At 37.6% G+C, this 14,765-nt stretch overlaps 2 protein-coding genes and 1 long non-coding RNA gene across 4 annotated transcripts; 2 read left to right on the top strand and 1 right to left on the bottom strand.

Moving 5' to 3' along the window:
* The first annotated feature begins 5,103 nt into the window (after positions 1-5,103).
* LOC149187576 (uncharacterized) lies at positions 5,104-5,990 on the top strand. Its single transcript, XM_089412853.1, has 3 exons — positions 5,104-5,506; positions 5,614-5,704; positions 5,918-5,990. Exons 1-2 carry the CDS (start codon positions 5,235-5,237, stop codon positions 5,666-5,668), a joined length of 327 nt encoding a protein of 108 aa, XP_089268979.1. The 5' UTR covers positions 5,104-5,234; the 3' UTR covers positions 5,669-5,704; positions 5,918-5,990.
* A 143-nt stretch (positions 5,991-6,133) lies between these two features.
* Positions 6,134-8,186, top strand: LOC149187577 (uncharacterized). Of its 2 annotated transcripts, XM_089412854.1 has the most exons (3): positions 6,134-6,633; positions 6,786-6,882; positions 7,847-8,186. In XM_089412854.1, exons 1-3 carry the CDS (start codon positions 6,506-6,508, stop codon positions 7,955-7,957), a joined length of 336 nt encoding a protein of 111 aa, XP_089268980.1. In that variant the 5' UTR covers positions 6,134-6,505; the 3' UTR covers positions 7,958-8,186. The 2 variants fall into 2 exon arrangements, 1 of the variants encoding a protein (XP_089268980.1); XR_016256204.1 differs by lacking the exon at positions 7,847-8,186 and having other exon boundaries at positions 6,723-7,833.
* Positions 8,187-11,905: 3,719 nt separating this feature from the next.
* On the bottom strand, positions 11,906-12,800 carry LOC149187578 (uncharacterized). The gene is made up of 4 exons (XR_016255578.1): positions 12,665-12,800; positions 12,339-12,396; positions 12,189-12,245; positions 11,906-11,980 (listed from the first exon to the last, which is right to left on the bottom strand). It is a non-coding gene; the product is annotated as an uncharacterized LOC149187578 (long non-coding RNA).
* Positions 12,801-14,765: the final 1,965 nt, after the last annotated feature.

Genomic DNA, 14,765 nt, shown 5'->3' on the forward strand with positions numbered 1-14,765 from the left:
TTACTAAAAGAATTAGATATTATGTGTATGCTATAGGCTTAAATGAACAATCATATAAATGGTCGAGCAGTAAAAGATTCGCCAAATAATACAATTTTATAATGGTCCAGCAGTTAAAAAAAAAAAGAGCAGCTCTTAAGAAAGATTTTATAATACGATTCCCCTTCATAAAAGAAAATTATGATCTATGATAACATTCAAAGATGTCCGATATTGGCGTCTTATAACGATTTTCTTTTAACAAGTACATCATTCCAATGAAAGAAAAAGGAAGGATTCTTTAGAAATGTTTTATAATACTATTCACATGATAAAGGAAAATTGTAATCTACGATAACATTATGTAATATTTATGGATAACTATAACGAGAAATCTAAATAAATAACAAAGATGTTTAGGGGAAAACATCAACTACATTTCCACATACCATTTTATGTTGAATAGTAGAGCAAGAGGCCCAATTTGTAGCATCTCTTGCATCTCCCATTATACTCTACATATGCTCGGCATATGGTGATGATTCTCTTTCAAGTTTATGGCACAAATAACCATTGCAGTTTTTCCATAATTCATTGTCTTATCAACCTTGAATATGACTAATTTTTGTACTGGTATACTATGATCTCTAACATGTTTTGTGATCTAGACGTTGAAGTCCTTTCGACTCCTACAAGTTATCTTATGCGTAAGACATTTCTGAAACGCATATATAAACCTTCTAACTGTACTCATAAAGAAGGTCTACGTTGCAGATGGCATACTCGCCGAAATTTTACCGTAATTATTTTTAAATGATTTGTATTACTCATAGTACAATACTGAAATCGTAAGAGTAGTTTTTTATTTTGTAATAAAAAGATGTCGGTCGAAATGGTTTTTAAATTATTTTTGCAGATTTGTTTTTAAACGAATTGTATTGGTCAGAGTACAATGCTGAAATCGTAAGGTAAGTAATTTTTTTTGTTTTTTAATAAATATATGTCTTGTCTATTGTTGGCAAAGCAGTGGTGGTATAACCATGAATGGGAAAACATTGATTTCTTTTGAAATTTAGAAATCAGTAAACACCCAAATCCAAGGTAAGTAAACACTGACTCTTCTCATTTTAGTTTATGTCAATGCAAGATATAGTTATTGAATTAATTGTTCATTCTGAAATACAATACACGATATAAGACATTGAACTTTGTTGGTCATTATGAAATACATGATGTAATTACTGAATTAATTGTTAATTCTCAAATACATGATATAAGACACTGAAGTTGTTATTCATAATTCGTTCATTCTGAAATACATGATATAAGACGTTGAACTTGTTATTCATAACTCATTCATTCTAAAATACATGCTATAAGATGTTGAACTTGATGTTCATAATGAAAGACATAAAAATAGATGGTTTTTTATGGAGTTGGAGAGCATATTGAATTTTAATTATAAAAAGTCAGCGTTGATTTTTTAATTCTATTACTTATTCGAAAGATCTATTGAAAGCTCTTGAAAAAGAAACCATTGCCATCTTGTCACTTAATGGATTCTTATGAAAGATTGGGATTATAACATATTGCAACACCCTTTTATTACTTTAAGGACTCCTACGAAAGATTGACATTATGATGTATCCATTGTATTAAAGGATTGACACGTCAACATCCAGGCAGAGCATGGTTGATCGATATCCATGCAAAGCATTGTTGAGACAGGTGGACACCTATGTGGACCACCATTGATGATCGATATCCCGGCAAAGCATTGTTGAAACAGGTGGAAATCTATGCAGACCACTGTTGGCTCGAATAAGGAGTCATTTTTTTTTTGTACTACAACCATTGATGCATCATGAGCCATAGCCTTTATAGGATCAACTAGCTGGTCTGTTCATGCCTCCTTTAGATTACAGTAAGCACAGGTTGTTCAAACCTTTGCGATTGAGGCAAGGTAGTGCAGCACAACCTAAGGAGGATGAAACATATGTCTTTGGTATTGTTATCTGTCTGTAAATGGACTCCATCAACGCCCCTCACCTTCCCGAGGTCGGCTTATGGCGGCATAAATGCAAGAATTTGTTCAATCCGAGAAAACGGTATGTAATTGTTTTCCCAATTCACCCTGTTTCAATTCCCAAGCTATTCACCTCTGAAAGAGATAGAGGTTCGACCCAAATCAAGGTAAATCGTATAAGGAAACTAAGCTGTTTTCGCACCTTGGGTTCCATTTAGAACCATAGCTAGCGCTCATAATTAATTCTCTGCAATCTCCAGCCAATCGATAAACCCCTTAGTCCCTTGTGTTACGCTAATTAACTTAAGAGAGAAAAATAAGCATTAAAATTAAAATACGGATGCAAGACACAACACAAATAGATTTCTTGAATATATATTTGTTTGCATTAATAATCGTTTTAGCTTTTATCAAAAAAATAATTTTGGGCAATTGCTTTGAAGCGAAAGCTGCATGACAGTCAGTCCCGACATTGCTTTGCTTTTACAATGTAGTTAAGTTTCATTAATCTGCAATTTAGTTCAACTCCATTAATTTGCTGGAAACAGACTAAAAGAATGTAATTTTTGGCAATTGCTCTTGTAAACAAGAAAAAGCTACATAGCATCTGGTCTTTGCTTTACTTTTACAATTTAATTAAGTTAATCTCCATTAAGTTATTGAAACCAGAGTAGATTACAGAATAGACTCTTGATAGGCTTGGATATTTTCATCGAACTACAAACCTCACTACTTTTCTTCCACCACTGTAATATGGTATTCTTTTTAAAAGATGACTATTGTAAATTTCCAATTATTAATAAAGTGGAAACTAATGAGTTGAATTTATATTGATTGTAAATAAATACCTAAAAAGGAAAGAACCAAGTTAGACAATGCACTTGTTACTGAGAATTCTATATCTGAAATACTCTGCAATATGTAATTGACCTAAGAATGGGCTGAATTACCGTCATAAATTCACGGGTTCTATGATAAAAAGATGTTCTAATAAAGGTACGAAACACAATATATAAGTCACTGTAAGAGCCTATTGCTGTAAATTCCGCGAATGTGAGTTATGGATGATCCTAACAAATAGAGTTTTTCGCAATTAAAAAATCCCTTAAACACCATCTACAAATCCCAAAATTAAAATGGAAATGAAACTAATATATTCAACTTAAGGAACTAGCTATGGAAGACGAGGGGCTGAACTTCGACTGGACGAACCAACAAAGGTTGATTTTCTCAATCGCAAAATCATCGATGAGGACGATAATAATCGCGACCTCGTTCTTCATCTTGCGCAAAGAACGACCCATTCCTATTCCTGTTTCTTGTAATTGAAGAAACTGCAAATTGCAACTTTAGGGAAGGCGAATCTCTGTCATTCTCATCAAACCCATAACCTTGTAAAGATTCCATAGCAGTTGCTGCACACTTAGGGTTATCGAATTCCACAAAGTACAGAACAACTACAGCACAAACAGTGAAAAATGATAAACATGCTTTCTTTCGCTAGGTGTATGGTTGTATAAATACCTGAGGGGCCTGTTCCAGAGCCTACTTACGTTCCAAATAATGCATATCCAAAGCCAGTTCAAGTTCGACTAGCATCCCTTTGCTCGGGTCCAAATTCTTCCGCAGTAGATCAATGAGCTGCCACCGTGACTTCCAGGGGCAAGGAATATCGACAAGCCCTAAGAATTTCCACATGCTCTAGTGATGCTAGCGTAGATGATATTTCAGATTCACTTGAGATTCAACCTCAAGGTAAGCCAGAAAAATTACAATTATTAATACCCATTGATGAGTCACATAATTTCCGAATACATGTTTAGAACTCTGTTATTGTAATCAGCAAGTCCCTGCAAGTACTCGGCACTGCGATCTAGAAACACAATATTTGAGTTTATAGACGACAGAGACATCACATGCAGGCTATGGCTTCGGTGTAGATCAAAAGAACTCACCAGAGTTAGGAATGAGTACACAGAGGTGAAAGGCTCCTCGCAAGGTTTTCTGCTTGTGATATAAGCTTTGACAGGGTTCCATATGCTGTGTAAGCTTGGGTGGTAAACACGGGCTCTGACAGGTGGTCAACATGCAAATATCTCAATGAACAAATGTTTAAATTAGGTGTTGGCTTAACGTGGAACAGGCCCCAAAAAGAACTTAGGATAAGATGATATTGCAAACTTTGCCTCCACAGCCTACCACAACCTACTTTGGATAAGATGAGATTGCCTCAATATTTTTGCATAGGGCAACGTGAAGGCTGTAATAAGATCTCAATTGTTTTCCGAACCAAAAACTTTGCGTAAAATTTTGTTGAATGAAATTGAGAGCATCAAACTTAGGTTAAAATGCAAAAACACCGAAAAAAAACCGATCAAAGTATAAACTAATGGTAGGTCAACGATCGAGCGATCGCTAATAGTCCCAGGCAAGGACTAATAAAGTCATTATGCTTTATTGAATTTTGTTATTGTTATCGCTCATCATTATTAAATTTAATTAAATTAAGAAAATAAATTTAGAAATTTGTTGATCGATTTCATTCGGTAGAATTATTTGTTGACTCTGATTCTCTTTTTAAAAAATAGAGTTCTATCTCGACATGTAAGGTCTCGGATCACCAACTCGATGTCCAAGTGGATTGGACGATATGACAACACACCGTAGCAGCTTATATTCAACGTGACTGCCACCTTTAACAAAGAAAATGTTTTTCAATATATATATTCATACCCGACCGGTTAACTTTAGGTGTGTCTCATTAACAACACCCAATGAATTGACGAAAAGTACTCCATGAAAATAAAGAAATGCCATATGAAAGTGAACCTGCTTAGGAGGCCCGCCAAACATATCATTTGCCCTTTATGTTATCCTAGGTAACCTTATTCGAATAGAACTTTTTGTAGTTCTCTCTAGTAGAGGGATCACATCCAAAAACACCATGACCTTTTTAGTCCCTGCCATCTGGCATCCGGCAGGGACTATTGTAATCGTTTCATGTGGACTTAGCATTAGTTCGGTGGTGCTTTCCCTGTCTGTTATGCGCTTATAACAAAGTTCTGTGAGGTGTTATGTGCGGTGTTATGTGCAAATAACCAAGGTGGGATTCGGCTTTAACCTTTTCCATCTTATTTGGCCTCTTCCCGAGGCGGAAGAGGCCCGAACATAGGTTAAGTTGCAAATTGTGGCCAGTTTCATTATCCCTGACCGTCAACCGTTAGCGTTAATGCTAGCATTAATTCGCTATTTGGTAAACAGGTTTCGTTATTTGGTAAGGTATATGCTAAGGTTGCATGTTGTCCAGGTGTTGTTGCAGGGTATTAACAGCTGCATCGCTGTTCAAGGTTTTGGTTCAGAAAGAGCGGCTCGACAATGCGAGCTCAGCAGTGGAAATAGTGAAGAAACCTGTGGATCGGCTCTGTTTGCAGCGGTGACGATTACAGAGCGCGGGCGGCTCTGTGAGGGCGCGGGAGCAGCTTTCTCCAGAATGTGCTTGAGGTGCTGTATTAGCGCTGCATCTGCAAATTAAGCATTGTTACTGATATGCATGATTCAGAATGATTCATGCCATTGCTGTTTTGAAAAACTGGCATTTCTCTTTTCAGTTTACTATTAGGGTTTTATAGCGGTGACGATTACAGAGCGCGGGCGGCTCTGTGAGGGCGCGGGAGCAGCTTTCTCCAGAATGTGCTTGAGGTGCTGTATTAGTGCTGCATCTGCAAATTAAGCATTGTTACTGATATGCATGATTCAGAATGATTCATGCCATTGCTGTTTTGAAAAACTGGCATTTCTCTTTTCAGTTTACTATTAGGGTTTTATTTTGTGAAACTGTTAGTTCTATTTTCAGGTTTCTATTGCGTTTCTATTTTGCAATATTGTTTAAGCAGATGATATTGGAATCTGCAGGGTGGTTCTTGGCAGTGTGAGTGACTATTGCGTTCACCATGCACAGTGCCCTGTTGTTGTGGTGAAGCCCAAGAATCACAAGTAGGGAGATTTATATGGGTTGGAGTTTTGACGAGACGAACTAGCTGTTCCATCCGTGGCCGCTTTATCCTCTGCGGGAGTCAAATTCGTTGCTACGGACGGCGACCTCACCACAATACAATTTGATGAGAAGACTGCCTAATCTTGAGAAATCTGGTGGCATTTGAATCTTCTGCGGCTCCGGGTGCGCTGGTTTTCACACGATACACCGATTTCATAAACGGGATGATCGACAGCGAAGAAGATGTTAGATTGCTGAAAGAGAGTTTCTGAATGAACGTGTATTCGGGTCGTGGAAATTCCTTTCTCTGGTAGCTGCAGCGATACTTTGGCGGTGATACGGAATGTTTTACTTTACGTTGCTAACATGTGGCCACGTTTCTTTGCGCATGCAACATTTGGCTTTTACGTTGCTAACATGTGGCCACGTTTCTTTGCGCATGCAACATTTGGGAGCCTGTCGTATTCATTTTTCTAACCGGCATATTCACTTTACTAATAATTTTAATGAACTTCAATTTATGTTTAAATATAATAACAACTACTTTGGTGAGACAGTTTCAAGGAATGCCCTTAGCTGGACAACATTCCTTCTTGCCTGTTGTTGGAGCCTCCACCAGAACCACTATACCAGGGTAATATGATTGTCAATGCTGATGTTAAGTTGTGATTTTAGTTTAAGGTTTGTAAATATATTATCTTACTCTCTGTATGGTTCATGCAGAATGCCAATTATCTTTAGCTTCATTGTGGATTGACAAATCTGTGGGCATTTTTGGTTTTGAAGGGCTGTTGCCAGTGTTTCTGAAAAGCCAGCAGGCGCACAGCTGACAATTTTCTATTCTGGCTCAGTAAATGTTTATGATGATGTTCCTGCAGACAAGGTATGCCCAAATAAGGTTACATGAACACTTGCTTGTGTGCGATTAAAATGCTGAGGCGTTTCATATGTTACGGATCCTAAGAAACTGAGCAGATCATTGTTTATAGCTTATGTATAACGAATTTGACCTCCTATCAGCCGCGTCTTTTTCCATGCAATATGGAAGGTTTATTGTACTTTTGTCAAAAAACAGAGAACTGTAAAGGATGCCAGTTTTCATTTTAGCTGAAAGCTATTTTTATAAAATTTCTTAGCAGTAGCATCACTTGGTGCAAGTGTGGCATAACTGAACTTATATAGTAGGTACTAATTGATGCAGTTACATAGGTAGCACAGTAGTGTATCCAAGCACACGATTTCAATAGTGATGGGCCTGGTTTTGACTAGCTCCCTCCAACCAGTATCTGGCATTCTTGACAACCTTGCTGCTAGAACACATGTTGCTGTCCATGTAAAATGCAAGTTGATAAACTGAACATTTTCTTGATGGTTAGTCGTTGTCTTTATCATTAATTGAAAATGGATTGGATTGAGAATTTCACCTCTCCTTGAGGTGGACTGTGTGCCAGTATGGTGATTGGTTCCCCTCTCTCTCTCAGAGCATAGCCGAGTGCTCATACTGTGTGCAAAAATATTAGGAGCTCAAATAGCCTTGAAAATTATAGCATATGAATAAAACTTAGCATTCTTGTTTAAGTCTCTTTTTAGTTTTTGGTGACAGTAATCACTGTGATACCACATTTCCCAGGTCATCCCAGTTTCCTTCCTTCTATCTCCCAAACAGTGGAAGATAAAGAGTAAGAGTGGTTAGAGGTTTGTGCAACTCTAAGGCTGAGGATGCTGATCCCAGTTCTGGTTGGAGCCATATATATTCCTACAAGGCCTTGGATTTGTCATCATGATTATGCTCTCATTGTTTTATGCCATTGACTATATATTGATATGTGTTTTCCTCTACTTTGTAGTGCGTAATAGACTGGAGACTTGATGGGGAATGTCTCCTCGCTGAGGATGCTGATCCCAGTTCTGGTTGGAGCCATATATATTCCTACAAGGCCTTGGATTTGTCATCATGATTATGCTCTCATTGTTTTATGCCATTGACTATATATTGATATGTGTTTTCCTCTACTTTGTAGTGTGTAATAGACTGGAGACTTGATGGGGAATGTCTCCTCTCTTGCTCCCATGCCACTTGTAAAACGCTTTTCAAATTTTTCCACTTAATGAATATAATTTTAGTATACAATTTGAGTTTGAAATAAAATCAGTCTACGTATTTGCTGCTTCCGGAAGCTATTTGGTGCTTTCTTCCGCATTTAGTCACCAGGGATGCCTTCTCTGAGTCAGCATATATATTAGAATGTCTCTATTTCAGCTTTCTGTGATGAAATGAAAAAGAGATTTGGAACCATTAGTTGGATGTAACTTTAATGCAAACACTGTGATAATATTATTTGATTCCTGTTGTATTGATGTGAAACAGAGTATGCATATTTAATTTTTGTGGTTGCCTAATTTACAAAACTTGCATATTCAACTTCTGTTGTTTGATTCACAGAGCTTGTACATTCACTCACTCTTTTGAGACAGTGATCTTAATTCATACTTGTGTCTTTTGGTAAACATTGACTATTGCATGAAGGAAAGTTAATCTCTAAAACCATACATTTATGAAGATTCCTTCAACAAAATGCCTACACAATCAATCGTTAACTTTATGATGCTTTCAATTTACACAAGCAGGGGCTCTTAACCTTTTGCTTCGTGCGCACCCTGGCATTGGAGTTTCTGGGCTAAAGCTGGGGGTTTTCCATGAGCTAGAGCTAGTGTCCAAGACAGACAATGGACTAGTGCTCTGAATTGGGTTTGCTATATGGGGCTTCTCTATTGAGCCATAAATAAAGTGGAGCCTGCATAATACGTGATGTGTCATAGCTATGGTAACTGCGAATAGTTTGAAAATTGAGGTTCATTGCCACTAGTAGCATTATTACAACTAGCATTATTACAAGATTGACCTTTGAACTGTTCTGCAATTTTCTCAGCCAAACAAGCAGCATTTTCATTTTCTGTGAGAACTGGCAGCTTCCAAAAAATGCACAATGCTATTTGTCTCGGCAGTGGATAGACTGGAGAACCTTACCCATGGAATTTAGCAAACTAGTATCTACTATCTCAGCCACAATGTTCAAAGTGTTCAAAATTCTACAGCTGTGAATGAGCCTTTTCCTTTTCTTACCGAATGTTAAAAGAGACTTCCTGCTGAGAAGATTTTTCAACTGTTTCATTGGCTTCTAAAGACCGCAGGTCTGATTTGCTAACTTTACCATCTTTATTCACATCCAACTGCTGGAACATAAGATTTTTCAAGTAACTCATTTCTGCTAAGCTTGCCACTGTCATCTGTATGAAGATCTGTGAGCAGATTTTCTTCCAAAATGATCATAAACATCTGACCAACTACTAGTTGAATAAAACAGAGTACACAGTAATATTGTATGATTCTGTGTCTAGCTCTCAAACTCAAAAAGAGAGGCTGCAATTTTAAAAAAAGCAGTGACTAATATTGCAAGACTACAAGGAAGATCCAGTTTTGTCTTAGAGCAAAGAGAAACTTATCAAAGCTTCGAAGGATTAAAAAGAAGACACTGTGATCTACAAGTTCAACTGTATTTGCTTGTTTGCAGATGTACTGGAATGGTGGATAAAACTTTACAGCACTGAGGACTTTACAATTTTTCTTCATGCTTGGGGATATTTCATTATCTACTTCAGAGATCTTGACGATAAGAGTATTTTTCATGAGTTGTTTATATTGATTTTCTCTGTGATGACAGGGTTTGTGCACTGGACTAATATTATTGCTATTTAGCCAAGGAAAAAACTCGCATGCTGTATGTTATGTAGAACAGAGAAGAAAACAAGACATTTTCCCCATTTTTTCAGCACTGATTATGACTTTTTGCTGGGTAAAGAAAACAGATCTGTTTTTTCTTAATTTGCACGTTAAACTCCCCAAACCACATAGAGCACCAGTAAACCATATCTAGTTATGCTATTATGGCATTACATACGTATTTGCGCTTCAAACCCTTCATATTAAAAAAGAAACCTGACGTGCTATAAAAGGAGACCTATAGACATATAATTTAACATCTCGGTACATAAACAGATGTCATACCTTACCCAGTGCGTTAGGTCAACTGGGTTGAACGGACAGTTTCAATCTGGGGTTCGCTGTGAGGTCTCTGGGTCTAGTTTGGATAAGGCACTTCTTGAATCCAGCCACATCACGCAAGGCAAGAGACGCCACGTCACAAAAGAAGGTCCCACCGTCCTGTGCTAGTGTCAAAGCAATAAGGCACCCACATGATTGTTTTTTCATGATAAACACAGCCACGTATCGCTCATGCTGAACCACAACCTGCATGTCTACCAAATGGTGTATGCTTCTGAGCTGAGATTTGTCAACTTGTGAAGGATTTCGTGGCACTGAACTCTGTAGTTACCCCTTTGAAGAAGAGAGGCTTGATACCCGCATACGACGCTTTGAGTCTTGTCTGAAAGTCCGAAGGCACGTCAACATAAAGCTGCAAAGATACGACTCACAACAAAGCCTCATATAATAATACATTTAAATGGCAGAAGCATTTCATTCTTGTGAAGACGATGAGAAAATATGGTTTAGCCTCGACGCAGATTTTAAGCTTCCTGGTTTACAACATTGTGATACAAAATCTCATTGAAGGTGAGAAAATAATCTTGTATGGAATCCTGTATTTCCCTTGAAGGAGACGGAAGAAGATTCGTGAGCAGATTTTAAGCTTCCTGGTTTACAACATTGTGATACAAAATCTCATTGAAGGTGAGAAAATAATCTTGTATGGAATCCTGTATTTCCCTTGAAGGAGACGGAAGAAGATTCGTCAGCCTAGCCATTTCATGGTTAAGCAAGAGGTAACCATATCACATTTCAGCACCGGTTTCTGCCGCTAAAACGTATGAATTGAACAAATATAGAAGCTGGGTATCATCTCCTCTGAGAATACTAAACCCAAGGAATACAATTGTAAGGGCCGAAGGCATCCAGCCATCTTCCAGAAGAGTAACGCTTCCTCCAATCCATGTGAGCACCAATCCACTGGACGTCAATGTACATAAGCTTGCAGCCCTTCTGAGAACCACCCAGCAGAATTGTGATCAATTCCCTGAGATTATGGATGATGGTTCTGTCAAGCCAGTTGATCCCAAAAAACTTGAAGTTGCATTGATGAATAGCACTGTAGTTGTATCAGTTCACACCAGAGGAGGAGAAGAACCTCATGCATGGTTTGATAGCTTATTTTCTGGAGTGACGACTCAGAAATCCTTAGTAGGCTTTGGCAGGGCTACTTCTGACTCCAGGTTAACTGCATCAATTTATGACATTGCGGTGAGTATTGTAATTGTGATTCAACCAGTTATACACAGTAGGAAATATTAACATCAATATAGGAAAAATTATTAAAATATGTAGAGAGATAACTAGCGTTGAAACTATCATTGAGATTGGCACATACAGAACTGTTGAATTTATTATTTTACAGTCAGAATCGTAAGGATAATAGGGATTTTAAGAAAGAACCTGCGCAAGTCATGTAAGTAATGGCTGCCATGGCGCCCCGCTTGGTCATAGCAAATGCGTAATAGATCACCGTAGTCTTTTGTCTGCTTTTATTTATTTATTTTCAATAGTAAGCTCATGTATGCACAAACAGGGCTTTTTTTACAGAAAAAAGAGCCACAACGGTGGCAGCATAAGCACTAGCAAAAGGCAATTCATGGCATTAAAGTCTGCGAAATTGCCTCACCTGTAGACCAGCAGCAACCTCTGAAAGTAGTACCCTACTGTCAGGGTCCCCTGTTTTGGCATGAAGAAGCTGCCAGGATATATTGGCACTAGAAACTTCTTCCAGACCCTTATCACGTCGCTTCTTCATCAGCTCATCAGTTATAAAAGAAGGTAGGCTTTCTGGTCCATGTGAAACCAATTTTTGCAGTGCAGAATGAATTTTTGTACAATCATTGGAGCAGAACCATTCACCCTCTGGCAATTCCTGTTGCACATAAAAATCCCTATCAGGATTAACACAATAAAGTAACAAAAACGCTACTCTGTCAGATACCTAAACTGCTCAGAATTCTTAATTAAAAACCAATCCTTTGCATCAAAGAAATAAAACAGAAAGTATTTACAATGATCCTTAAATTGGTTAAAAGAGTAGCATTTCTCATATGGAGTTCAGACATAAGGATTTGACCTACTTTTAAATCTGCCATGCCCCGTTCTCTTAAACAGCCAACGTGGAAATCCTTCTCACACTGACCATGCAACATATGATAATTAAGCATTCACTACTCAAAACGACTAAAACAAACAATATGCAACAGCATGAAACAGGAAAGTATCTGTACTTGGTCACAGAGCATAACAGTGCGATCCCCAAATGCCCGTTTATCGAAATCATGAAGCCTGAATCCACATCACAAACATGCACGAATAGTGTTAGCTCATATTTGTCTGTTCCAAAGGCACTATACAGTATAACTATAATGAGAATGAGCATCCTCATCTATTTTGAATATATGCTTATACTGTAATGGAATCTGAGACCAAGTTGCTTAAACATCCATCCAGCCTATATACAAGAAGCTATGTTGCTAAGTTCCTCAAACACAGTAACCAAAAGTGAGGTTCGCAATTTGTTTAGGAAGCATAAGCATAGAGAAAGAAACTGTACCAGAGTCGAGTGACAGGACCTTCAGCTGCTGTGCAATAAGAATCCCTGGATACAGCCTGCACTGCTCAAATCTGCCATTAAAGTCACTTTCAGCTCTCTGGTAAGAACAGAGCATATAGATACAATCCTCATTCATAATATCCCAGGGTATGACTCATATGCTATAAAAATGAATTGGCTTCCAAAGAATCGTTTAAAAAATGCAAGCTGCAGGGTAAAGGGACCATTGTAGGAAAAACAGGAAACACTCAATCCCATACTGAATTGTTCTTAATGATAGGTACTTCCCACTCTAGGTTGACAACAGACATTTTGTTTTTTTGAAATAATACATCTTATGTTATCCAGAAAGAAATATCATATGTATAAAAGGATAATAAAAATTAACTTACTACAAATAGATTTGCAACAAGGTCAGTATAAGTAGATGCAAAGCTAGCAACCTGAATTATTGTAGTGGTTGAGAGGCCTATGACCTTAACTTTCTTCTGTTTTATTGTGCAGAGGGGGGCTGCACTCCTTGGATCTAGTTTAAGGCAGCTAGCTTTTAGCAATTCAACTTTTGAAATGAATAAACAATACCTATTTAACCCTCCAGTTTGTCCCAGGCAGATCGTCTATCTAAGAAGTGCTGGAGTAAACTATGTAAAGAAGCACTGGAGCTTTGTCATCATGATTATGCTCTCATTGTTTTATGCCATTGACTATATATTGATATGTGTTTTCCTCTACTTTGTAGTGCGTAATAGACTGGAGACTTGATGGGGAATGTCTCCTCTCTTGCTCCCATGCCACTTGTAAAACGCTTTTCAAATTTTTCCACTTAATGAATATAATTTTAGTATACAATTTGAGTTTGAAATAAAATCAGTCTACGTATTTGCTGCTTCCGGAAGCTATTTGGTGCTTTCTTCCGCATTTAGTCACCAGGGATGCCTTCTCTGAGTCAGCACATATATTAGAATGTCTCTATTTCAGCTTTCTGTGATGAAATGAAAAAGCCCTGATGAAATGAAAAAGCCCCAAGAAATAAGCTGGTGTGGCGCATGTATGTTTGTTTCCTAAAACATTTCTTGCTCCTGTGAAATGAATAAGATGTCATGTGAGACCGGTATTCGTCGTGGCTGGAGTAAACTATGTAAAGAAGCACTGGAGCTCTCACTGTTTCAAAAGTCCCTAAAACTATAAATCCTCATTCATAATATCCCAGGGTATGACTCATATGCTATAGAACCACTTTTAGCTAAGAGATATAGGCCTATGATGAGTCGTAGGTTTTATGTTCTGTGTAGCTATTGTATTGAAATTATTGTCTCTTACTGTTAGGAGCAACTTGAAATTATTGTATGTGACCATTAGGAGCAAAGCTTTTGTGTTAAAAATGGATTATATGTCAATTTGCAGACAATCTTTACCACGCTGTCTCCAGCTTTACATTGTTTTTGCACATGCCCTGAATCACCAGGGCCTGTTTCAAAAGTCCCTAAAACTATAAATCCTCATTCATAATATCCCAGGGTATGACTCATATGCTATAAAAATGAATTGGCTTCCAAAGAATCGTTTAAAAAATGCAAGCTGCAGCTGGAGCTCTCACTGTTTCAAAAGTCCCTAAAACTATAAATCCTCATTCATAATATCCCAGGGTATGACTCATATGCTATAGAACCACTTTTAGCTAAGAGATATAGGCCTATGATGAGTCGTAGGTTTTATGTTCTGTGTAGCTATTGTATTGAAATTATTGTCTCTTACTGTTAGGAGCAACTTGAAATTATTGTATGTGACCATTAGGAGCAAAGCTTTTGTGTTAAAAATGGATTATATGTCAATTTGCAGACAATCTTTACCACGCTGTCTCCAGCTTTACATTGTTTTTGCACATGCCCTGAATCACCAGGGCCTGTTTCAAAAGTCCCTAAAACTATAAATCCTCATTCATAATATCCCAGGGTATGACTCATATGCTATAAAAATGAATTGGCTTCCAAAGAATCGTTTAAAAAATGCAAGCTGCAGGGTAAAGGGACCATTGTAGGAAAAACAGGAAACACTCAATCCCATACTGAATTGTTCTTAATGATAGGTACTTCCCACTCTA

Source organism: Pinus tabuliformis, chromosome 3_1 (assembly GCF_031772625.1).
Source record: "Pinus tabuliformis cultivar Carrire ecotype Pingquan chromosome 3_1, CPIR1, whole genome shotgun sequence".
Classification (NCBI taxonomy): Eukaryota; Viridiplantae; Streptophyta; class Pinopsida; order Pinales; family Pinaceae; genus Pinus; species Pinus tabuliformis.